The following is a 27,756-nucleotide window of genomic DNA, read 5'->3' on the forward strand; positions in this document are numbered from 1 at the left end:
TTGAGATACTACGTTTTTTGGTTGTAAGTTATAAGTTATATAATCAATGCGAATATGGTCAAGTTTAAGATCTAACGACTCGATATATAAAATTTTAAATAATTTACATCAAAAAAATTAACAGTTCGGGTGGATTAGACATTATGGTTATTTTGGTGAACCAATTTGCATATTTATTTGGCGATGTAAAACCCGATTCGTACAATTCACGGATCTGAATATGAATGAACGGTCAGGTGTCTCTCTTCAGCGAGTTCAAAACCTGCGGTGATCATCACCGGCGTCCGCCGTCAGAGTGATGTGGAAAGCCTTGAAGGAAATTTCAACATTTTTTTGGTAGTTAAAAAATGTGCACGAAACAGAAGGGCAGTTACGGCGGCGGTGTTCGCGCGGACACATGTCCGGTAAAAAAGTTTGCTTGAGATAAGAAAAGTTTTATAATTGACAAACTTTTCTGCACTTTTCTGCACTCTATCTACTGCACGCACAAATAAAAAAGTGAGTTCATAAAGCATGCATATGAATATAATAAGTGTATATTATAAAAAAATGGTTTAAAGTGAAGTGTTTATTTATCCATTTAAAAAAAATATTTTTAATATTTAGGTAATTATATTTTGACAGTAAAAGGTGGCAAATAACTGTAACTATACATTGTTTTATTACCTGGAAGTTAAAATCCTAAATATCATACAGCTTTATTTTAAAAATAATAATTTTAAGTGTCAAAAATATGTGATCAAAATAAATTTATATTATTTAAACATGTTTTTTAAACATAGGAAAAAGTGAAAAATCTAGGAATTTATGTTTTTATAAAGGAAAAATCATATTTTGATTAAAAAAACTGTCTGTTAAGATAAATAAAAATATGTTGCATTAAAAAGTATAAGCTAAAAAATATTTATTTCGGTTTATTTTTAAATATTTTAAAGAAAAAACTATAAAGAAGAGAAAATTATATTTTTTTATGTAACACATTGTTTTTGATCAAGTTTTAAAATATTATAAAGGAAATTGTATTTTAACAATTAAATGTATAAAATAACTGTGGCTAATATATTGTTCTATTATTTAAATATACAACTTTATTAAGAATGAGATTAAATATTCTAAAAATCATATTATCCTAGATTATTGTTAATAATACTTTTAACAGTAAAAATTGGCAAATATCTATTAAAAAAATATTGTTTTTTTTTTAAGAAAAATATGTGAAAATTGAGTAATATTAAAAATATTTTTTTAAGATAGTTTTTTGACAGTTAATATAATTGTATTAATAATTGTGCTGTGCCCAAAAAAATTTAGAAAAGATTTTCCTTATGTATTTTTGTTCTAAATAATAATTTAAAAATCGCTATACAATACAAATACTATAGAAACCACTATATACCAAGAGTTTCTTAAAACATTTAGTCCAATGCAGTGCCGGTGCAAAATAGTGACGTGTCAAATAATAATATTATATAATGTATGAAATACGATTCTAAATCTGTTTCTTATCCTACCATTATTTTTATTTAGTTCTTAAAACGGTTTAAGATTCACTAATTAAAAAGTAAAATGTTAATTTGAATATTCTAAAATGTACGAAACACGACGCCCCATATTGATTCTTATCTGATATATAAAAATGTTGAACACGATGCTTTTCTATATTATGTATAATTTTAAAGAATTGTGAGTAAGTGAATATAATCTCGGAATTAGACGATCCAGAGATTTCAGAGAGTAAAAATTCATTAATTTGAATTTTTATATGTATATTATAAACTACATTTATTGTAAGTAAAACATGTTTAATTAGGTAATGAGGCAAAGCATAAATAAATAAATAATAAGATTGACAAAATATAATGTGAAAGGTCAATCAACTTTAGATAAATATTTATTGCTTTCTAAATTAATTTTAATAATGAAATTACTTATCCGTCAATCCCGCACGTGATAAGTGCAGGTGTATCGCACATTTTTTTCAGTCTTGACTAAAATTAATCCCGAATTTTTACGGATAATATTCATAGGAAATCGTGGCATTACAAGCACGAAGCGAGAATTTATGAGCGCGTAGCATGAAAAGCGTTGTATAACAATACTTTTGACAAATGTTTTTATTAATTTTAAATTATTTTATTACATACAGTTTAATTATTAAGTATATTGAATTACATATAAATGAAAACATGTAATAAATATATTACATGCTTTTTATTATTATATAATACAGAAAGAATTAGAATCAAGCTTTGAAAAAATATTTATACAAATTAATTCAGTAAGTAGTGAAATAATATATTTAATTTTATGTCCGTGCACTAACGGTTAATTTTGAAATGATGATTATTTTTAGAATCAAAACTACGATTTAAAAAAATCTAATCATAATATCTAATCTAATCTGTATATTATATGTAAAATTATAATTTTAGGAGTATAGGCTGAACAGAAATACAATTTAAAAAAACTAAGTATGTGAAAATTAATATCCTGATTTCTTAATCTAAATTTCTAGCTATATTTTATTTACGGAAACAAGAAAAAAATTAAAACGTAAATGTTGTTAAGCGTGTCGAGAATTTTTTTTGTTGTTGTTATTTATTAGGGTGTGCATTGTTTTTTTTATTATTTTGTGCTAAATTTAGATTTATGAGATTTAGGAGTACCAAAAATGTTGCGGTACGCAGCCTAATACGTTATTATGTATCACATAAATGATACATAAAATGGTTTAAAAATACTCATATATTTTTTTTCTTTTAAGAAAAAAAGTTATACAGAAAATTAAAATATTTTGCTAATAATTATCTGGATTTATTGATCTAATTTATTTTTTATAAATTAATATTTTATTAATGATGTATTAGGCCGCGCAGCGCAATCATTTTGTATCTTTTAAACTGCAATCTCATGAATCTAAATTTAGCACAAAATAACAAAAAAAATCTCGACGCGTTTACAAAATTTACTTTTATGACAAAATACCATTCAATATCTACGCAGCTTAAAAATAATATAAAATAGACTGCTCTTTTACATTATTAAAATGTAAAGTTGTGTCTAAAATTTTAGTATTAAACTGATTATATTTATATAATTGGTCGCAATTTATTTTTAAAAATTTAACGTAATCAATAAATTTAAATGAATATTTATTAATTTTATGCGCAGATTTTCGGCAGAGAAAATGTTAAGATACTATAAAGAAAGACTACATTTTTAGATTTTCAGTGTAAATAGTAATTTACCTAAAAATGAATACATACATATGTTTATTTATTTAAAGAAAATTTAGTATATTTTTTAAATTGCTATTTTTAGGTTTGATTTAGGTCCGCAGTTTTCTTATTTTTTTATGAATAAAAATTTAAAACTTGAAAATTTTCAAAGTAAACAGCAATTTACCTAAAAATTAATACATATATATGTTTATTTATTTTCAGAAAATTTAGCATAAATTTATTTTTAGATTGCTATTTTTTTCGATTTGGCCGAGCAGCTTAAATTTTTGTATTTTATTATGAGTAAAAACTAATCAATTCTTATTCGTGTAGTAAATTGATATATGCCCAAAGTTTAAACTAAATTGGCCTATGGTTAAAACTAATCCCGAGGCTACACAACAAAAACATTTTATATGTTTTTTCCTAAAACATTTAAAACGATTGCTTCAAAAACTTTTTTCTTGAAAAAATATTAAAAGTCATTCATATCCAGGGAAAATTTTATATTCTAAGCAATAAGAAAAAAAAATTTTTTTGTTGAAGCTGCATAGTGCAAAGAAGTTTTTTTATTAATTTTAAGGATACGATAATTGTATCGATAGATTTTGTAAATATCCAGCCTAAGTTTTTTTAGCCAGTCTGATCCGCCATCTTATTTAAAAATGGCGGCAATTCAAAAAACTAAGAAGTCGTAATTTTGTCAAAAAAGTTTAATATAGAAATTAAAATAGAAGAAATAAGTAAAACTATTATTTTTATAATTTACTTTTTTAAGGAGACAGTATTTAACTTGTACTAAAAATAAATATTGTAAGTTTGTGGGCCAAATTGATTAGTTACCTTTTTTCAAAATGGCGGCTATTAAAATGAAATATAAAAATCGTAACTTTGTTAAAAAAATGTACACATAAAACTAATACAAATTTAAGCGAAAAAAAAAACAGGATATTTAAAAACTAAAAAATCGTAAGGAATAAAGTTAAGAAATATAAAAAACATTATAATAATAAATTCGAAAAAAAATATATTACAAATTTAAAGAAAATAAAAATTTAAACAAATTGAAAATAAAAATTGTAGCTCTGTCAAAAAAAAGTAAAGAGGGCTAAAATCCTCTACAATATTGTAGATATTAAAATAATAAAAAAATTACATTTTTATTAATTAATTATAAATTTATTGTAAATCAATAGACGGAAGTATTATACTATTCGAATCATGATAAATTTGTTTCAAAAAAACATAAATTTAAATTAGATTTATGTGCATTTTAATCATTAAGCATATAAATATGTACATATGCAAAAAAAATTAATCAATCTTAAATTCGAGTCGGAGGGCAAATGTTACATTTATAACGCATTCATTGATCCAGTTTCTTAATTAATAATCTATTCAAATGCCAATTTTAAATAACAAAATTAATAATTCATTTTCAAATTTTGCTTGTTTCTGATACCTTGACATCGATTCACGGATTTGGTTTTGCAATAATCGTAAATATCAAGATGTATTTATGCAATGTATGTAAACAAAAGTAAGACGATCACGTTCATAATAATACAGTTTAATTTAAATTTATAGTTAGCTAAAATTATTTGGACGAAAATGTTCCTATAATAAGCATATCTCATTTGGGTTTACTTGTACTCCGTTATGACTAACTGCAATAAATATTATAAAATTTTATTGTCTGCACACTTAAATATATATATTTGCTTGCTCATCTCAATTGACCTACAATGACCTACATTTTTTTGTATTAGTTTACAATTGACTAAGAAGGAAAATAGCATTAGGTAACTCGAGCAGTAAGGCGTGTGCCACACAACGCATGGTAGTGAAATCAGTAATACATTTATTAACTTATAAATATATTTTATTAAAAAATTACACAATAAATAAAATCATCAAAAAAGAGCTCATAATAATTTGTTTAAATTTTAAGAGGGCCAAGATCAAACACGTGAAAATTCATTCCAATTTTTATCTGCATAATAAAATAAAATGTATATAATATATTAGTAATATGCTAATATATAATATACAGACCCACGCGACATATGTTAAATTCAGTGACGCAATATTCAAATTATTAAATTATAAAATCGAATCTCATTTTTAAAGTTAATACCTAATAGCGAATAATGTTAATTTCATTTACTTTATCAATGTAAACAATAATTATTCGGAAACTATTGCGCGTCAATAGCGCGTCGGTAAAACAGTCACTCAAACTACCGATAAATATGAATATATTAATTTTGAGTGTCGATAACAGATGGCAGCACATATTTTAATTTTTCAATACACAATTCAGCAAAATACGAATGTATGACGAATTGTCTGCTCGTGAATTCGTGTTCGTTGTCGTTTAATCTATTGTCGCAATAATAAATGACGTGGATGCATTTATGTATTAAATTCTTAGGAATATTGTGGACAATACGTTCATTGAAACTGAATGAGACATGTTTACTCTATGTTCTTCAGAGCAAAGTCTTCTCTAGCTCATAGGACAAAACTTAACTATATCTATATTATATTGTAGAAAACAACATAAACATCACCAAACAATTTCTAATTGAATAAACTTGTCTTATTAGTATTCTAAAGGTATATTTTCTATTAATTTATATTGTCACTATAATTGGCTCCAAAGAGCTCAAAGCGAAACACATGATCAAGTTCACGAATAGCTATGTCAGTAGGATTATAATATGATTATGTTTATCAATACTTTATCTTTTATTAATTACCACTAGGGCTTACAATACTAATATTTTGGCATAACATACATATTTCGATTTTTGTTACCAAGCTCTAGTCGACTCGTACAATAGTTGTAAAAGATTAAATGCTTAAAAAGATTAAATGTTTGCTTGTATAGGTAAATAGCTGCGCAAATCTTTCTAGGATTAGGATTTTACGTCCCGCTGACAATAAAGATGAGATTTATAGATAAACATAATATTTTTAAAAACTGTAAATCTGTTAAATTCATGATTAACACACAAAGAAACAATCAATTAGCATTCAAATGTATGTGTAAAATTTGTGTCTTTACAAAAAATGCCTTTCCTGTAATAAAGCCATATTATGTAAAATAGTATTTACATTATAAACATGCAAGTTTTTTATTATATTTAGAAAAAACGTGTAGCTCATATCGTTAACTTTTTACAGCTTAAAAATTTGAATCAATCAGCAAGAAATAAAAAATAATAATGAAAACTGTATATATTTAATTATTAAGTGATAGTACATTGTATGGGATTCCACAGTAGAAAGCTCAATTAAACAAAGGTGCTTTATAAATAAATCCCCAAGAGAAATCATAACATTAGATCACCCAAGAAGGACGTAAACAATGACATTTGAAAACCACAATCAAAAATGTTATTTGTCTTCCTTATAATGAATTGAGGAATATACAAAAAATAGTAAAAACTATACTTTCTGCTAAGAATTTTATGTAAAGATTCCTAAACAAAATTGGTCAATTGAACAAAAACATTACAAACAAACCATTGAAGGAAATCTTCATATTATAACATAAAAGAACGCGAAATATAAAATCAAAAACCATTTTTGATTCATTTAAATTGAACCATAAATGTGTAAAACTCAAACTTGCTTAATTTTAATTGACAGGCGTTAGCCAAATGCGTAACAACGGGGTAAACACAATCAATGACCTATAAATTAATAATGAGATACCAGACTAAAAATCAATCAGTGACTTTTTATTATATATAAACTATTATTACAGCTCAGGTATATAATCAATAAATGTAATTATTCATCACGATATTCATTCGTGAGATTAGGAAAATCTAGGAAATTTCAGACACGATTGAAGGGATTAATATGGGATTTGAACCCAGATATTTTAGTTTGACTTGCTATCATTGTGGGTTGTTTATTGATACAGATGATATTTTTGACTAAATCCGTTGATTCAGAAGACTAAAAGCCAAATTTTACATGTTTTTTTAATACAAATAATATGAATTTTTATGAAACAAATTCACTGTCACGCAACAAATACATTATTTGACGACTATTTAACAACGCGGATATACACGTCCGTGGGGAAATTAGTGCACAGGTTTTATGTTTTAATTCGTTCATTAGATAAAATCATATCTTAAATAAATATGTTATTTTTTATTTATCACCTCTATTTTTGTGATTTTATTTATTTAAATTTTTCATATATCACGTTATATAATTTTTTATATTTAAAAAAATACCGGTGCTAAAAATATGCTTTAATTTTGAAAGCTCAATTCATCACTGATGTGTGTTAAATTAAAGTGAAAATAAATGTATTTTTTAAACATATAATAGTGACGTCAGAAACATTTGAATAGAAAAAGTGTTTATCTGGAAAGCTTAAATGCTTTGACCTTGAGTAAGGATTTATTTGTCTACTCTTTCTGAAGAACTACCTTTGATCTACGTATGTATTATACATATAACACGAATGGCTCACTTCAACTAAACAAATGTTTATTTGCATAAAATCAATCTCTTAATATTTTTCTACATTATTTTTTTAATATCAGTGATTAATACCTGAGAGACCTAATATTGAATCTAGTGTTTTTCAATTTCTATCGTGACTGGGAGATCGGAATTAGTGATTTTTATACAATTTTAATTCAGATCGATTATCACAGATTGGTTTTCCTAGATTTTCATTAGCTCACGGGTGAATAATTAAATAATAATAAGTTGTAATAATGCTTCATAATTAATAAAATATATGTAACTGATTTTTAGCTTAGTGTTTCGGTACTTATTTAATAGTAGTTGATTGTGTTTACCCAGGTGTAAAGCATTAGGCTAACGATTAAAAAAATAATAAATACATAATTTGGTGGTTTTTGGCATTTAAAATTAATAGTATATGATTTATTTAGTTTAAATTCAATATAAATAATAATAATTTGAGTATTTTTTTACATTAATATGTGACATTTATATTTAAAAAATATACTTTTATATATACATTTCATTTTAATAGAAGAGAAAGTATTAAAAAAATATATTTGAATGTAATTTATATTGTAAAAATCGTTTCGCTACCTGAGACTTAATATGAAAGGAATATTATTTTCAGAGTGGAGAATTTCATCTGTGCCTATTCATATAAAAATATTTTGTATGGCTTTTGATGTTTTTAAATTCAGGTATTTATATGTTCTTCAATGTGTTATTTTCCCAGTGAGAAACAACTTCAAGGATAGTTGATTTCCTTAAAAACCACAGAAAACGTGGTATCTTATTTGAATATATATGTTTGTCGTCAATGACATTGCTGCTTTTTAATTAGTGTTGTATTTTTCCGGAAATGTATTGTATTATATTATATAATAGTGGGTAAATTAAAACGATTATAAATAACCACATTAAAGTGGTTTTGGTCAATACAATATATATTTAATGTATATATTATGTACACGATGTTTATAAAGTGACTGTCTAATTTGCAAAATCAGAAAGCAAATTCTATTTCTGCATATTAATCCTCACGCGCCTAAATAGAAAATATGTATAAACAAGTTGAACAAATATTTTAATATACAATAATAAACTTATACCTTCCAATTGCTATTTTAAAGTATAGTTAGTTCTTCCCTAAAGAACAGTTTAACATCTTACTATAAATAAAAATAGTATATTATCTTCAAAATATATATCTCATGTTAGAGGGCAGATAATTGGTAATCCTATTGTGCATGTTTGAGGTGCTGACATTAGCGCATACACTAAATAAATTAATAATTTAACCATATGCAAAACAAATATAAAAATAAGCCTGAATCTATTATTAAAATATGTATTATTTCATTCGTGACTAACTTCATGTGGCATGCATGAATATATGTGTTTTTTATTAATATTTAAATTGCAACATTATTTGATTATTGTAATTAAGTGTGCATTAAAGATGTTTTGGCAACGTCAAAATTTCAGTTTGTGCTAAATAAATTAAATTGTAATAAGTACTTGAAATTAAATTTCACTTATAGACTTTGTTTGAGTCATAAATGAGTCAATGCGGATATAAAGATTTAATTTGTTTATTATGAGAAAGAAATTTTTTTAACGTCCATTAAAATTATCCTTGGCGTATTTTACGTATCCCTGAAAATAACACCTGCAAGGTTGCATGACCTCATGCTGATACTAAAATTTTAAAATTTTAAACTTGAAATTTTACAATAAAGTCTTGTGTAGTTTAGCATATTTATTATATCTCGCCAGGTTGCTATGTAACATTTTTACATAACTTTCATAATATCTTGGAGGTGGATCAAAAATAAAAAGCCTGTTTTGTCGCAAGATTTGTAACATTGACCTTAAAAGTTGATAGGAGCTTGGAACACATATTAAAAAAAAACAATTTAATTTCTTTCTATTTAAGAGCTTTAAGCATTAAAGCTCAATTCAATTTGCAGTAAATTGCAAAGACTTTTTTTGTTATAATATAATGAAAAAGCAACTTCAGACTATTAAATTGAGATATATAATTCTATAAAGAGTTTAAAAGATCAGGATTTTGTAGATAAAAGTGCGTTTGAAATATTTTGTATGAAATTTAATAATGAGTTGACCAATACAAGGATACCTAAATTAGTAAGACGTTTTACATCATATTTAATATAGGTCCAGAAATTTTCATTCATTTTTTAACTAAATTTATTTTAAGGCAGATATAGTGCAATTAAATTTTAGTGTAAAAAACCTGTGGTTTCTTTTGCAGCACAGCACAATATTTTTAGAATTATACTTATAAATGTTATGGTGTTTATTTGAATATAAACTATTACTTTTAATTAAATAATTTATGCACAGAGACAGATTAGTCTTGAATAAAAATTTTCTTGTATATTTACAAAAAAATATTTGGTGTATATTATTTAAAATCTTTTCCTAACTGCGTTTGTATTATGGATTTTTGTCCATGTAATGAATATGGCTATTTAAAGATCAGTTGCCTTGGGGATATCAAAAAAGGTTTCGTATATAACTGGTAAAACTTTCAACCTAAGGATCAAGAGTTATATAATATTTATATCTATCTTTTATATATTTATATACATCATAATCTGTCAGTATAAAAATAACGAAGAATATATTTTTCTATCCATCACATATTCATGAAAAAATATTTTTTTAAATTTACTCAAATCAATATAAATATTGAATATCTAGTGATATTTGGCCACGCAGTGAGAAAATTTGTTTTGTTTTTTATTGATTACTATTTAAATAAAAGAAATATCTAGATTTAATTAGCCATATAGTGGAATATATTGAAATTTCCTATCAAGAAATAGGAGTTAATTAATAAAATGTTGCAAATTTTTTCGCTATGCGGTCAAATACAGTCAACGCTGATTACTTGTTTTTAAAATGAATGGATATTCTTAATTCTGGAAATATATTTAAAATCATCAAATCTAGAATACGCTTTGCCCAAAATAATTTTGTATTAAAAAAACATCATAAATATATTTTTTAATGATAATAAAAAGATCTGTAGATATTTTTATTATCATTTAAGAGCTTTCCCACTGCGACGGCGACACGATTTTATTGCTTTTGACGTTGATTTTTGACTGATGATTGTAGTGTACACATATGAAACACTGAATATGCTATTGGTCACGTGATCCGACATTACTTTTGACGGTTGTTTATGTCTATGAGTCACTAGTTGTCATCACGATTGTTTTATATTAACTTCAAAACAGTTTAATGTGCCTAAAACTAAAATTAAAATACTATTTTATAAATAAAAATAAAGGATAGTACATCTGATTAGAATTCACGTCAAAAGTAATAAAATTGCTCGGTTATGTAGCGTTTATGTAACATTTAAACCGAATTGTGACCAATAGGAGAGCGCAAAAAACAATTATCACTTCTCAGAAGTCAAAAATTCACGCCAAAAGCAATAAAATCGTGTCGGCGCCGTCGCCGGTAACGAGCGTTCCCACTGCGACGGCGCCGACACGATTTTATTGCTTTTGACGTGAATTTTTGACTTCTGAGAAGTGATAATTGTTTTTGCGCCCTCCTATTGATCAAAATTCGGTTTGAATATACTTTCGCCAATACTCTCACATCAGAAGTCCGAAGTAATATCAGTAAGGATAGCTATCATATTTTTAAAACATAGTGTGATATGCGAATACTTTAACAAATATTAAAAATAAAGCGATAAAAATAACATATTACACACTTTTCTATACGAAACTTGAAAAACTACAATTTAAGAACATTGCTATAATCATTTCAAAATCTACTATAAAAATATTAATCCGCTATTCTCCAGAATATGTGAAAAACACCTAGCAAGCGCTTGTTATTACCTGTGTAATTAGCTGTTTATATTGTATTTTATTTTTTTATTTTAAATATCGGTTTTAAGGCCGCAATTTCGTGTTTACTTTTAAAATTTTAATGAAAAGGTAGTCGCTATTAGATGGTCTATTAAAAATATACATTAAATATGTATCAAATTGTGAAGATGCTCAAGTTTGAGATCAAATTTAAGTTTTTATCCTACAACACATATCGATAGTCTCCATATTTGACAACTTTACAGGAGAAACAAAAAACTATATAAACGACATGAAAATAGGAAAATATAACGATATTTCAAATTTGTAGTGTTTAATTGGAGATTTTAGAGATTTTTAAGCATGTTAAGTCATTTTCACCTAAAAGTGGAGTTAGAAAATTGCACTTTAAGCCATCGATGCTATTATTCATTACTTTCATATTTACAATATATTGCCAATGAGTTGTTTGGTTTGACGTTCGTTCAATGTGAAAGGAATTGCAGAATATGATATAGTTGTGAATCAGGAATCCTGTATGATATCTTAAATCAATTTCTAGTCTTAAAATCGTGATTAGAACAACGTGATGGCGTTTAAAAGCGATCTCATCAAATTAACCACCGATGCAATGACACGATGTCGATAATTGTCGTCGCTCAAAAACGCCAGCGCACCAGAACTTAGACGTTGTCAGGGCTCTGCGGTGACGACATCGAAATTTGCCGGTTCATCATTTTCCATTGTTTGGGGAAATGGAAAGGTGTCATCGATTGCTTAATTAGTGCACTCAGGTATTTGTGTTGCGAAATCGTTGCAACACACCCCTTGGTTAAGCAAAGTGGCAGCAGATATCACTCATTGTGTCGGTGGACATCGAAAGGAGTGGCTGAAGACGGAAGCTAATCGAAGGTCGGTCGCGACCAAACACCTGGTTGAATCATAAGTTTTACCAGAATTTATCGACGAGCACGTGTTCATAAAGAATTAATAAATTAACTAGTTTTTTTGTCATTCTTTGCAGATCAACATGCCGCCTTACATGCCGGACCACAAGTCCAAGCAGCTAGATTCTTGCTGCAACCTCAAAAATGGCAGTCTGAAGACTGAGAATACGAATGGATTCGTAGGGCAGTTCATCGAGACGAAGCCCAACTATCTTCTGTCCAAATACAACGAACTGACAGATTTTAAGACGCCACTTATATGGCCCAACATCATCGCCATCAGTTTGTATCACATCTTCACCGCGATTGGAATTGTAATGTATGGACTGGAAGGAAAACTGCTAACTACGTTATTCGGTAAGTTATAAATGTATATTGATTGGGTTTTGTCGCTAAATATAAGATAATTAGGAAATATCTGTCGATAAGCATTTTAATGGTCAAGAGAATGAATCATAAACAGATATGAAATTGGAATGATGAAGAAAAGTATTTTATTCAAATGATTTGATATCATATGCTAATTTCTAAATAACTTGATCTATGTTTATCTAAATATAATGTAATAAATTCCAAAAAAACAAGACTCAGCGTCATCATAAGTTGAACAAACTTTTAGCGACAGTGGACTTTCCCATTTTTATACACAACACTTTAAATCACCATCATAAACCTAAGCTTGTTTATTTTACAAAACTAACACTTAAATAATAATGTCAAAGAATCAACTCAAATTTTATAAATAATTAAGAAACGAAGCGCTTAATAGAATGCTGTTTTATAAAAAAAAGTTTCGAGTTGCATTTGGCCGCTCAGCGTAATTTTTTTATTTTTTTTATAAATTAAATTTGAAACGTATCTATTTATATTTTAAATGAATCATTGTAGAACATAGGCACTTTGCCTATTATACCTAATGTATAAGGTGTAACTATTTGGTTTCTACGAATCCATTACAAATGTTTAAAAGTTAATATTTCACTTTTCACTTAAGCAATATCTTAATTTTATGAAACTGATTATTATTTCAGTATGTGTTAAACAGCTTAACTCCCGAGGACTCGTATACGAGTCTTAAAAGAACATTGCTTAGTGGCCGTGAGCTCAGGCATGAGAAAAATACTGAGATACCATAAAGTTTGCCTCTATATGATAATCAGAGATAGTAGTATACTATTTCTAGTTACTATCAAATAAAAAATAAATTATATTTAATAAGTCAAACTTTTTGTAAAAATAGTTTTTTGTAAAAGCAATTTTGGGGCACGTGAATTTTTTTATGAAATGTATGAACCATAATTATTTATTTCATATTAAAAAAAATATTTTATGTTACACTACTTGAACTGAAATAAATTTCAGTGTCAAACTGTCTGGCTAGATAAACATAAAACCAATCCAATCAAAATAAATCGAAACATTCCGGTTGATAGTACACCATTTATCAAAGCTAAAATTCTGTAAGTTATTGCAAAATTAAAAAATAAGCTATATATAGATAAATTAGATAACACAGTAATCAAAGAACTTCCAAAAAATATCATCCATTAAGTTACAAACATTTTTCCCGGTGTTTGTTATATAGAAATTTCCTCACTATTTGGAAAGCCGCAATGATGCACAGATTAAGACACAAAAAAGCTACAAATAGGATAAATTATCGCCGTATTAGTTTATTGTAAAATAATTTTTAAAAATATTATCGCGCTTAAAATAATTTCTGAGAAATAAAATCATGAGCGAATAAATATGTATTTTTCATTTCTAATATTTTGTGTAAATTAAAAATTATTGCAATGGTCACAAACCAGTTATTTATAATTTAATAATATGTATGCTTAAATGCGCTTATATTTTTTTGTATAAACGATTTATAAAAAAATATCCGTTTATAATTTAATATAATTTGCACTCACCAAATTTTTCGGCGTCCTTTTTCTGCTTACAACTGTCACTGACACTTTAATTTTTATCACTACACTTAAACCACACTTTATCACTATTTATATTTATTTTTATTATATACACTTTTTTATCTATTTTAATATTTTTTGATACGTATAAAAACACTCGTCAATATTAAGAAGAATTTCACAACTGCTGCACATGTATGCTGTATCTTTCCTAATTCCATGCTCAGAACAGACACTACATTTTCTTCTCACTTTAATGGCCGATGACTTATCAGCTTATCCGAAAGCCTTTCTGGATGATCGACAGCACAGGCACGGCAAAATGTGGTAGAAACTGGTGAAATGTCTTCAGAACCGATAGATTTCACTGAATTCTGCATCCATTCTTTAGCCTTATTCAAAAAAAATATATTAATTTAATTTTGCCGTTACGATTTAAATTTTGATAGACACTGAACGGATAAAACAATGCGCATTAAAATAAATAAACAACAACTTCTTTTGTTTTTTCCGTTGTTTTTCGAAATATTATGTAATTATGTATTGATCGTTGCTATCAACAGCTTTCAAAAAATTATTACAGTCAGACATTGAGGCTTATATATTGTAAGGTCGGTCGTTATGGTTCTTTCCCCGTGTCTATCATCTGGCTGTTATGAAAAGTAAATATCATTCTGAAATCAATTTTCTTATTTATTTTCCAAATTTAGATAAACGTTTTACCTTTTCTGCCATGTTTCATCTGTAGGGGCCTATATTTTATATTTTTTAAATTCTGGCCATTTTTCCGGATTGTTCCACATAGTTCTGTTTTCCATAAAAATAAATATTTTTCGAGTAACGCTATCTTAAAAATTGTCACCATAAACACGGTGTCACTTGTTCAGATATGGGCTAAGTACTTTCATCGCCGTGTTTACTAATCTTACTGCATTTACGGTGTATAATTTGTAATTAAAAATATAACTGGTATCTGATTCGCAAACCATTCTATTCGACATTCCATATTTGGTTGAAGACTGAATACCTGAAAAGTCTAACCATGGAATCATTCTCTCATCCAGGGAATGGTTTTGTTTTGACTTATAAACATTGAATTTGCCTAAAAAAATCAAGAATTGGTTTCACTTTCGCCAGCTATCTGTACTATTTGAAATTGTTGAATTTTTAACAAAATGCAAAAATGTTAAAATTTGTCTGAATATATTTCTTGACATAGTTTTTCGAAATATCGGCGTTTCGATTATGAAGTTTGTTGAACTAATGAACTATACTCATTATAATAAGTAAACTAAACCACTTTTTCAGTTTACTTACGGTCACATCGTTCCAATGTGCGTTTTTTTTCTATATTTTTGTATTTGTGAGATGTTTGCCTATGATATAAATTTATTTCCGAAAATATTATTTCGAGCAAATCATCGCTTATAAATAAATTTGCAACTTCTTCGATGCTTTCACTATTATTGGAAAAAAATTGTTCTCCTGGAATACCTTCGAAATCTTGATTATCGCTTGTTGGGTCAAATTCACTCCAGTCTTCTGGGATAATATCACTATCACACTCACTACCACTGAATGAAAGTAAATTCATACGCGGTATATGTTCAAGTACACTTGAATTAAAATCACGTCTAAATATTTTTTCAAAAAAGTTTCATCTCTTTCGTGCATTTTGGGGTGATCGAAAATATTTTTTTAAATTAAAATCACAATCACAAAAGATCACTGAGAGATGAGCAATTTTGACGATACGTTTCGGTCGATAGTTCAGAAGAAACAAATTTCATTTTTTATCTGTATGGAATTCCCGAATTCGGGGTGCGCCATATACTAATTGATGCATTTTTAAAAGGTGTCTCAATATATTTTAATAAAATATCTTATTTGGTTTATAAGTTATAGGGAATTTACTAAAAAGATAATTGTTTGCCATTATTCTGCAAAATTTCCCAGCATCCAAGCAAAGTTCAGCAAAAAAACAAAAGCTGTTAATATTATATTTTTTAAATAAAATACAGTTTTTTAATCACAGTTGAAATTAGTTGTACAAATATATAAAATATCATTCATTAATAATGTGCAAATGTTTTTTAAAAAACCGCAAGTATTAAGTGTATAACATATTTTTATTTCTATAATAATTTAAAATCTATTATAAAACATTTTTTATATTTTATTTACGTTTTTGTTATAAACGTATTTTTTATATATGTTTTTGACTTATTTTATTTTTTCTACAGATACTTTGAGTAACCGCAATTTTAAAACAAGACAGCGGATCTTAGTTAAGATATATATAAAAGGGCTATTTTTAAGAAAAGTTACATATATGTTAAAACCCATATGGAATCTTTGTATATATAATAATCAATTCAGGTTACAAATAAGCCAAGACTTATTATACAAAAATATTAACATAAAAGCAGATGAAATAAAAATTGTTTATTTTATTTTGCAGTACATATTTTGAAACTTGATCTCCTTGTATTTTCATTAAAATTCAAAGAAAATATTTTATGCATGTATATGTATAATTTTATTTGAATCAATTAAAATATCAATGTGTGTCATTAAGATGAAAATATATTATTTACATAAACGATTATTATTTTTAAGTTATGTTTAGATATTCAATAGAATTTGGGATATTTCCCAACATAAAATTACATAACTAATTTTAAATTGATGCAATTTTAAAATAAACCGAACATACATATTTTAAAACAGATGCGTAAAATTCTGTTCATTAACAATTTGTATGCACGAAACGAGATTCTTCGATTCGCGACTCTTATATGTTAAAAACGAGAGACGAGGACGAACATTTTTTTGAACTTGATACTTCGATACTAGTAAATATTTACTATTTAGTAGGGAAGGAAAAAAAGTTGCTTTAAAGTAAAAGCTTATGATTGTATTAAGAATTTATTAATTTGCGCTTTTAAACACCGCTCGAATAAAATGATTTGAAAGAAAATAATCTAGTGCCATTTAAAATTTTCTGTAGCTTTATTTTATTACCATTAAAACATATATTTTTAACCAATTTAATTAATACTGCGTGACAATTGCAAAATCGTATAGTCCGTCCAAGATGTTAACGCTCATCATCGTTGCGTTGGAAACTACGCATGCATGCATACATATACAGTTTTCCGCAAATTTGTTTACACCGATAGGAGAACGTTACCAGTACTAAATCAAGGCTGTTTTAATGGTAGGGTGACCATACGTTGGAAATTTAATTAAAAATTATATTATGTTTTATTTTTATTATAAATTATTGTCATGTTGTGTTATTTTGTAATCAATAGAACAATGGTATTTTTTTTAAATATTATATTAAACAGATATTCAACCTGGAGAGTGATTCCAAAACTGCTATCATGTTTTTGAGTTAAATATGTATATAAATAAATAAAATAAGTAAGAAAATGATATTTCACATTATCTTCGACAAATTAAATTAAAATAGGAAAAATTAATTGAAAGTTAAATTTCACATGGTTTCACTATTATATTCTCTCACCAATACTGTAGCAATGAGCGTTCATATCTTGGACGGACTATACTTGCAAATCATTTCAAAACAATGTATGTGTATTACGAACATCTTCGATGCAATATATCTAGTATTTTATAAATTTCCACATTATAATTTAAAGCACCATCTTTTACTTCTTCGAGCATCAATAGAATATATCGTGTATTTTTGCTCCCCATATATACATATTTTATTTTTTAAATTATTATATGACTTATTCATCTTATATATCTGTCGCATACATATTATTATATAAATACACATTTATTATATTGCATTTTTCAGGAGTCGTGATGGGTATTATTGGAGGATTTGGAGTCACAGGAGGTGCTCACAGACTTTGGTGTCACAGAGCGTATAAAGCCAAATTACCCCTTAGGATAATTCTTATGTTGTGCTATGCTGTTGCTGGACAGGTACTTTTTTAACTACCACTTACTAAAAAAATCAAACATGTACTTAAATATGCTTCCTTCTTTGCTTACAGAACACCCTGTATGACTGGGTGAGAGATCATAGGGTGCACCACAAATACAGCGAGACTGATGCTGATCCTCATAATTCAAACAGAGGTTTTTTCTTCGCTCACGTTGGATGGCTGATGATGAGGAAACATCCAGAAGTAATCAAAAAAGGACGCATGGTCGACATGTCAGACATTGATGAAGATCCTGTTATCCAGTTCCACTTGAAGTTAGTATAATCTAATGTTTTGTGATTGTTAAAACCTAACATAATGTTAATATTCTTCAATACTGATTTTTAATGATAATAATAACAATAATTTCATTAGTTAAGTTACATATTTTCCCTGAGAAAGAAAATATATGTTTGTTTTGATGTTCTTAAATAAGAAACACGAGTTCAATTTTCTTTGAAAAGCATTAGTTTTCTACATGTTTTATTTAAATATTGTATTCATCAATATTTTATATATCGAAATGTCTATTTTTTGTATTAATTGTGAGCTGACATATGATTTTCTGATAGCTATGTTGTATTATTATTAGGGTCTATTTGACCTCCAGCAATAGATTGTGTTTGTTATGTACTTTTTGAAAACAACACATTTCCACAGTCACTCTTATCAATAGGTATTTAAGATATGTTATGCATACCAATCAATAATTTTTTGTGATTAATAAATTTAAGTTGAAATTATAAATGGATTTTGTAACCTCCGTTCTTAGAATATTACAAAAAAGAAAATATCTAAAACATGTAAATTTCGCTTGATTCACAAAGAACGACGAACAGTTTCGAAACTGGTTAAATTATAAATGTTTATTGTTATTTTAGTATTGAATTTTTTTTCAGAACACTAGTACTATATATACATTTTAAGAACTAAATGCAGATATTACAATCACTGTAAAATTAAATCATACAAGCTTTAAAAAAATAAGTTGGAATTATAAATGATTTTTGTATCCCTCGTTCTTTTAATATAATATATGATTTATCAATCTAGTATCGAAATATCGGTATTTCACAGTATTTATTAAAAGGATTAATATTTAAAAAAATAAATCAATGTAAGAAGTTTTGCGATTACCAAATTAAAGTCGAAATTATAAACGAATTTTGCATCCTCCGTTCTTGGAATATTGACATAAATCTATTTCGACTTTAAAAAACATTATAATTGCTTCATATGCACAAAGAGCAATGAGTGATTTCGATACACTGAAGTGTTTCGAAACTAGTTACATTAATATAAATAGGAAAATACCGGTATTTCGGTATAAAAAAATACCGCAATGCGTTACTCAACGAGCAATGTTTACGAAAATATATCAAACGCGATTATTAAAAAAAAGTCGAATTTAGGAATTAGTCACATACGAAAATACCGATATTTAAGCATTGAAAAAAGGCTTTTAAATTATAAAAAATTCACTTTATTTAAAATATAATTTTTAAATGACAACTTAGTATAAAAATAAATGTTACAATTACAGTAAAATTATTGTAAAACAATCAATCTTTACAAAAAAAAACAATATGCGATATTTTGTGATTAGTTAATTATAATTGCAATTAGGGATTTTGCATCCTCCGTTCTTGGAATATTGCCATAAATCTATTTCGACTTTAAAAAACATTGTAATTGCTTCATATGCACAAAGAGCAATGAGTGATTTCGATACACTGAAGTGTTTCGAAACTAGTTACACTAATATAAATAGGAAAATACCGGTATTTCGGTATAAAAAAATACCAGAATACGTTACTCAACGAGCAATGTTTACGAAAATAAATCAAACGCGATTATTAAATAAAAGTCGAATTTAGGAATTAGTCACATACGAAAATACCGGTATTTAAGCATTGAAACAAGGATTTTATATTATAAAAAATCCACTTTATTTAAAATATCATTTTTAAATGACAACTTAGTATAAAAATAAATGTTACAATTATAGTAAAATTATTGTAAAACAATCGATCTTTACAAAATAAAACAATATGCGATATTTTGTGATTAGTTAATTATAATTGAAATTAGGGATTTTGCATCCTCCGTTCTTGGAATATTGCCATAAATCTATTTCGACTTTAAAAAACATTGTAATTGCTTCATATGCACAAAGAGCAATGAGTGATTTCGATACACTGAAGTGTTTCGAAACTAGTTACACTAATATAAATAGGAAAATACCGGTATTTCGGTATAAAAAATACCAGAATACGTTACTCAACAAGCAATGTTTACGAAAATAAATCAAACGCGATTACTAAATAAAAGTCGAATTTAGGAATTAGTCACATACGAAAATACCGGTATCTTAGTATTGAAAAAAGTCTTTTAAATTTAAAAAATCTACTTTATTTTAAATATCATTTTTAAATGACAACTTTGTATAACAATAAAATTATTGTGAAACAATCGATCTTTACAAAATAAAACAATATGCGATGTTTTGTTATTCGTTAATTATAATTGAAATTATGAATTTTGCATCCTCCGTTCTTAAAACATTGCCATGATTCATTTAAACATGACGTTTGAATAATTTATAAACTGTACAAATTATTATTAATATCGAAATATCGGTATTTTGCTATTCAAAAAATGTATTACAATACATATATATGTATATGTTAAAAGCATAGTCTTTAAAATCATGAAAATATTAAATTTTATACAATTTTTTTTTAAATATAGACGTATTACAAGAAATGTGCCAATCTTAAAAATAATAAAGCAACATTTTTTGTGATTAGCGAATTATAGTTGAAATTAAGCATTATTTTACATCCTCCGTTCTTGAAATATTTCAATAATTCATTTAAATACGACGTTTGCACGAGATTCATTAAAGTAAATGAGTGATTTTTAACCATTGAACAGTTTGTAAGCAGGATAATTTATTATTAATACTGAAGTACCGGTATTTTGTTTAAAAAAAATAAAACACTAATAAATATATATATAAGAACAAATTGATAACTGGTTAAATTACCGTTATAATATTAACAAAATACCGGTATTTTTGTATTGAAAAAATATTTTAGTGCTATATATGTATTTATCTTAAATATAAAAGTATATTTAAATGCAGACGTGTTATAAAATAAAATGTAGTGTACACATATGAAACACAAAATATTGGTCACGTGCTCCAACATTACTTTTGACGGTTGTTTATGTCTATGAGTCACTAGTAGTCATCACGATTGTTTTATATTAACTTCAAAACAGTTTAATGTGCCTAAAACTAAAATTAAAATACTAGTTTATAAATAAAAATAACGGTAGTACATCTGATTAGAATTCATGTCAAAAGTAATAAAATCGCAGCGGAATTGCTCGGTTATGTAGCGCTTATGTAACATTTAAACCAAATTTTGATCAATAGGAGAGCGCAAAAAACAATTATCACTTCTCAGAAGTCAAAAATCCACGTCAAAAGCAATAAAATCGTGTCGGCGCCGTCGCAGTGGGAACGCTCGTTACCGAGCGTTCCCACTGCGACGACGCCGACACGATTTTATTGCTTTTGACGTGAATTTTTGACTTCTGAGAAGTGATAATTGTTTTTGCGCCCTCCTTTTGACCAAAATTCGGTTTGAATATACTTTGAAGTCCGAAGTAATATCGATAAGGATAGCTATCATATTTTAAAAACATGTAGTGTCATACGAAAATTAAAAATAAAGTGATAAAAATAACATATTGCACACTTTTCTGTACTAATCTAAAAAAAACTACAATTTTAGAACATTACTTTAATCATACCAAAAAATACTTTTAAAATATTAATTCACTATTCTCAAGAATAGATGATTATGAATAGTTCAGAAACTGATGTTACTCCACACCCAGCAAGCGTATGTTATTTCCGATATAATTATCTATTTATATAGACCAATATTATATATAAGTATAAACTAATATATTTTTTAAACAGTGTAATATCCAAGTGTAGACAAACTATGGCGTAATATGCGAGTTCTAAAAATATAAACACCTAACCTAATAAAAGTTCTAAAACTATAATTATTTTTAGAACTTTTATTAGGTTACTAAGGGTTTATTTTCTGTTCAAAAACAGCAAACAAACGTTTCGCAACTGTCAAATTGCGTTTCATATACATTTTAGAGCAGCATATTATTTCACTATCTTTAGCTTTCAATATTTATTATCCATGAAAAATGTTTTATTAAATACATAATAAAATTAATTTAAAACAACGCGTGATACTTCATGCGTTATGCGTGAATTTTTTTATCTTATCCTAATATGTGTATATATATATATAAAAAATATATAAATATTTAATAATCTATAATATGCAATGTTATGTAATTTCCATGTTATTCAAAAGTTAAAGTACACAATAAATTTATTAAAATTTGCGTAATACTCTATCTAATAGTGATATGACTAATGAGCTAATGACTAATTTATTGAAATGTCTATAATGTTATTATAATTATTATTGAAGAGCAACAATTAATCGATTTCCAATAGCTTCTTGAGAATTTTCTTACTATCCCAATCAGCACTATCTTACGTATATATTTTATTAAATGCACTGTAGCTGTTTCTAGAAATTATATGCGTATATTACTATAGTTAAAATAGATTTATATAATATATACATAGTATGTATACAAAATGAACACGAAATGGTTCCATTAATAGATAGAATCTCAGACCAACAACGTAATTGGCTCGTTTCCCCCTTTTAATTGAAACGTCTGAGCTAAGTTCACGCTACAATCTAGTGACAATGTATGGAAATAATATGTTTTATTTATAATCATACGTATGGAGTTAATATTTATGAAAAATACTTGAAGCAGAATCCTCTTGAACTCTGTTCGTTACGATCTGACGTGGCTTCATTCTAGTCTCGCCTCATGACGAAATTCTGTCTAAGTTGTGAAATCGTCTAATTTTGGAAGATTGATTTAAGAATAACCACAATCTTCCAAGCGTGCGACCCATTTGTATTTTAGGTGCATTCTACATATTGTTTCTTCTTATTTTTTCAGATATTTCAAGCTGTTGAAGTTTACGTTATGCTTTTTACTGCCCACTCTGATACCTGTGTACTTCTGGAATGAAACTTGGACTTGTGCGATAATATCGCAAGCTTTGGTTAGATACATCTTCAACTTGAACTTCACTTGGTTGGTAAACAGTTTAGCACACATATCAGGAACGAAGCCTTATGACAAGTACGTATTTTCATCAGAATTTTAAATAAAAACAATCGTACTAAATCGAAATAAATCATGATTTTGTATTAAGCATTGATTTAATTTAAATCAGGAATTTTTAAATTAAAAAAGTAACATTTACAAAATCATAATTTATGTATGTATATAATAATAATACTCTACGTCGTTGAACGACGACGAACAGCAGTACGCACACGTGTTTATCGACCACAAACAGATAGGAATAGAGCGTGATATATGGAGAATTTTACTATCCACTGAAATGTTAACAAAATTTTTATGTCATTTAATATTGTTGAGCTGTTTTTTTTTTAAAAAAAATATCCGCAATTTTTATCTGCAAATCTTATTGATTCTATGCCAAAAATAATTTATTTTAAAATATATAGTTTTTTTGTTATTAATAAATTTGATTAATTATTATAATTTTAAATAATAATATAATAACTTTTTGTTGCAATTAGTCGTCAACATGAAAAAAAAGTTAAATAGTAAGTTAATTATAAATTCAGTACAATAATCAAAATAATATTTTTGTAAATATTTCAGTAAATTGTAAATTCCTATTTACCAATGAATATGTATAGATAATCGATAAAAAATCATGCGTACCGCCGCTCGCCTTCGTTCATCGACAATCGCAATAATTTTTTTGCAATTTTAATTTTAAAATGTTAAAATTTTATTTGTGGTGAATAAAGTGCGTTCTATAATATACTAGATATTGCAATGAATTAAAAAAATGCAATAAAATATATTTTTGCGTATTTTGTTAAAATAAAATTAAAGACACGATAACTGCTGTATTTTTTATTAATATAGGCATGAAATTTATATTAGTCTGATCTTATTGTTTTAAAATGTCGGCTATTAAAAAATGTTTATATCTCCGTTTAAGTACAAATATCAACGCATTTTTTGTCATTTGTTTTTGATACAAAAAAAATATGACACGATAACTACCTATGTTTTAATAATATCAACTTGAAACTTATTTTTAAAATATCTCGGCTAAAAAAAAATTAAAATGAATTTTTTTTTTAATTTGATTTTGCATTTATTTACTTGGGCTTTTGTGGACTTGATAACTGCCGTAGTTTTATTTGTTCTAAAATAAGATTTCGGCCAAGTTCATTAACTATTCTGATTCGCCATCTAATTTAAGATTAGGAACATTAAAAAAATCGGTTTAAAAATGTTTTATAATAGGTATTTAAAAAATACTTTTATGTACAGAAATTTAAGTAATTCTTACAGCTTTTTATTTCAAAGCATTTGCAGTTTCTATAAATTTGTACTAAAATTTAATAGCTATATTTTGCTAAGAAAACTATTGTTTTAAACTACATTAATAGCAATATATAATGAATAACTACATTAATAACAATGCTTAAAAAATTTAAAAACGTTTTAAAATAAAAATTTAAATAGAACTAAAATTTAAAAAATACATGTTTTTTGTTCTGTTATGATTGTTATTGATTATAGATTATGTTATGGTACAACTATTTTTTTAAATAGCTCTTGTAAATAATGTTTTAACATTTTGTTTCAAAATGGCGAGTAATTAAAAATTTGTAGCTCTAATAAAATAAATCCCAGAAAAAAAGTTGCAATGTCAAAAATGTTAAAAACTATAAATTTAAATAAAATGATATAAATAAAATTTTTCCTAAAAATGGCTATGAAAAAAACAAATTTTTACTCCATGAATTTTTTTAAAATATATGATAAAATAATATATACAGAAATTTACATAAACATATTTTTTTTCCTTTCCAAGATTTTTCAACGAAATTAAGACATTTTAATTTAATGTATATCTTATTAAAACTATGACAGTTATCGCATTTTAATTAAACGTTATATCGCAAATATTTTTTTTTTAACTTTTTGAAATTTTAATACATTTAAATTTTTAGCCTTTGTACTTTTATTTGTCTACGATTTTGTAAGTAGAGTTGCAATTTTTTTTAATAAATCAATTACTGCCATTTTAAAACAAGATGGTGAATTAGATTAACTGGCGAACAAATCTGACATATTTATAAAATCATTAATAAAAAAAAAATCAGAAAGATCTTATTAAAACTACTGCAGTGTCATTAAAAACCGTTATAATTTCTCTCCTCCTTAGTAAAAGCTAGTTTTAAGGTGGTCGTACGGTAATTACAAAGAATAGTTCAAGCAATGTTTATTCGATTGGAGGTCATCATTATTTTTTTGTAAACGAGTTTCTAAGCTTATGAAGAAAACAGTTTTGTGGTAGTATTGGCTTTTGAAAGTCTTAGTGGTTATTGTGTAACTGTGGGTCTTCGATTTCTAATACTTTGCTAGACAAACTTTATGATTATTTTGTTTTTAATAGCCGCGATTTTGAAACAAGATGGCTAATCAGACTAGCTGACTTATTCTAAAAAAAATATTTAAAAAAAAAACTAATTTAAACTACTGCAGTGTGTCCTTAAAACATATACTTTTTTCTCTAGGATTTATTTTTAAAAAGTTTTTAGATTTATAATAGCCGCCATTTTAAAATAAATATTTACAAGGTATATTTTTATGATAAATTTCGGTAGCTATCGTGTCATTAAAAACCTTATTGGAAAATGTAAAAATGATTCAGCTGGAATTAACTTGTAATTATTTAAAGTACTAAACTATTTGTGTCTATCTATTTATATTGTTGATGTTTTCTATAATCAAAACACTGCTTCTTTTTCATCTCCAGCACCTCATTTCAAATTTATTTATTAAATTTAGAGTTATCTATTATTTATTTTTTAAATTACAGACGCATCAGACCAGTGGAGAATATTACAGTGGCCATCTTAGCCCTCGGAGAAGGTTGGCACAACTATCATCACTCTTTTCCGTGGGACTACAAAGCGGCTGAGCTTGGAAACTACTCATTGAACTTCACCACCATGTTCATCGACGGCTTCGCCAAAATCGGATGGGCCTATGATCTCAGACAACCATCTCCTAGGATGGTGGAGAAGCTGATCTTGGCTCAAGGGGATGAAACCCACACACACCACAAAGAAATATCAGAGCGCGCTAATGAGTTGGGTTATTAATTTATGATGTATTATTGAAGTGTTAATGATCATGTATACAATGTGTCACAAATGTAATTGTTTATGATAATGTAGAAAGATGTGCAAAAATTGCAAGAAATGGCACTGTGATCGATGTAAGATGTATGTTATATATAAATTTTAAAATGATGTGCAATAATTGAAATTACATTGAAAGATTATTGTTAATGTTTGTATTTATAATAAAAATGTTCTTATTTATATTTTTTTAATGTAATATTATCAATATATTGTCTTATGTACAAATATTTTTACGGTTAATAAATTTATTCTACACAAAATATTCGTGATTTACACTAAGTCATCACAAACATAAATATTATTATTTATAATTAGATATAGTATTTTTATGACAGTAACTAATTTAGTATTTAATATTAATATTGAACTTTCAAGGAGAGAAATGAACACTAAATTTTAGAGAAATTTCAGGAGTGTCTTCTTTTATTTTTAATTCAGATTATTGAGTAATTGGGTTACATTAAAATTAAAATATTAAATCACCTACAGTAACCTATACTTTTATTTCTCATGGAAAATAGATTATAATATCAGACGATTATTTTATTATTTTTATATACATCTAGTAACAAAAGAATATTAAAATAAATAGTAAATAAATGAAGCCAAGTTTAAAACCATTAATCAATATATCTGTAATATTAAAAAATGTAGGTGAATGAGAAATGAGTATTTGAGTTCAAGCAATATATTTATCTTTCAGTATTAGTAGCTGAATTATGTGACTTTTACAGCCAGTTAAACGCCAAAGAGCTGATACTAATTTATTGTAATAAATATATAATTTATCGAAAAATGTAGGTGTCAGTATCGGGTGGCGCAGTCGAGTCTTCGAATACGACACTTTGAAGACGCATAATTATTGACTTTTTTTTTTCAGGTAGTGGTTCCAACATCTGGAACGGGTACAAGGTATACCCTAAATAAATTATATATAAATAATAGGTA

General features: G+C 26.4%; 1 protein-coding gene across 1 annotated transcript; it reads left to right on the forward strand.

The window, feature by feature from the left end:
- Positions 1 to 360: 360 nt before the first annotated feature.
- Positions 361 to 27,068, forward strand: LOC148232743 (acyl-CoA Delta-9 desaturase). Its single transcript, XM_088189869.1, has 6 exons — positions 361 to 498; positions 12,609 to 12,888; positions 18,277 to 18,407; positions 18,479 to 18,684; positions 23,498 to 23,683; positions 26,481 to 27,068. Exons 2-6 carry the CDS (start codon positions 12,615 to 12,617, stop codon positions 26,764 to 26,766), a joined length of 1,083 nt encoding a protein of 360 aa, XP_088045995.1. The 5' UTR covers positions 361 to 498; positions 12,609 to 12,614; the 3' UTR covers positions 26,767 to 27,068.
- The last annotated feature ends 688 nt before the right edge of the window (positions 27,069 to 27,756 follow it).

The sequence above is a fragment of the Plectrocnemia conspersa genome, unplaced genomic scaffold (assembly GCF_051122295.1).
Source record: "Plectrocnemia conspersa isolate PC_06_02 unplaced genomic scaffold, ASM5112229v1 ptg000008l, whole genome shotgun sequence".
Lineage (NCBI taxonomy): Eukaryota > Metazoa > Arthropoda > Insecta > Trichoptera > Polycentropodidae > Plectrocnemia > Plectrocnemia conspersa.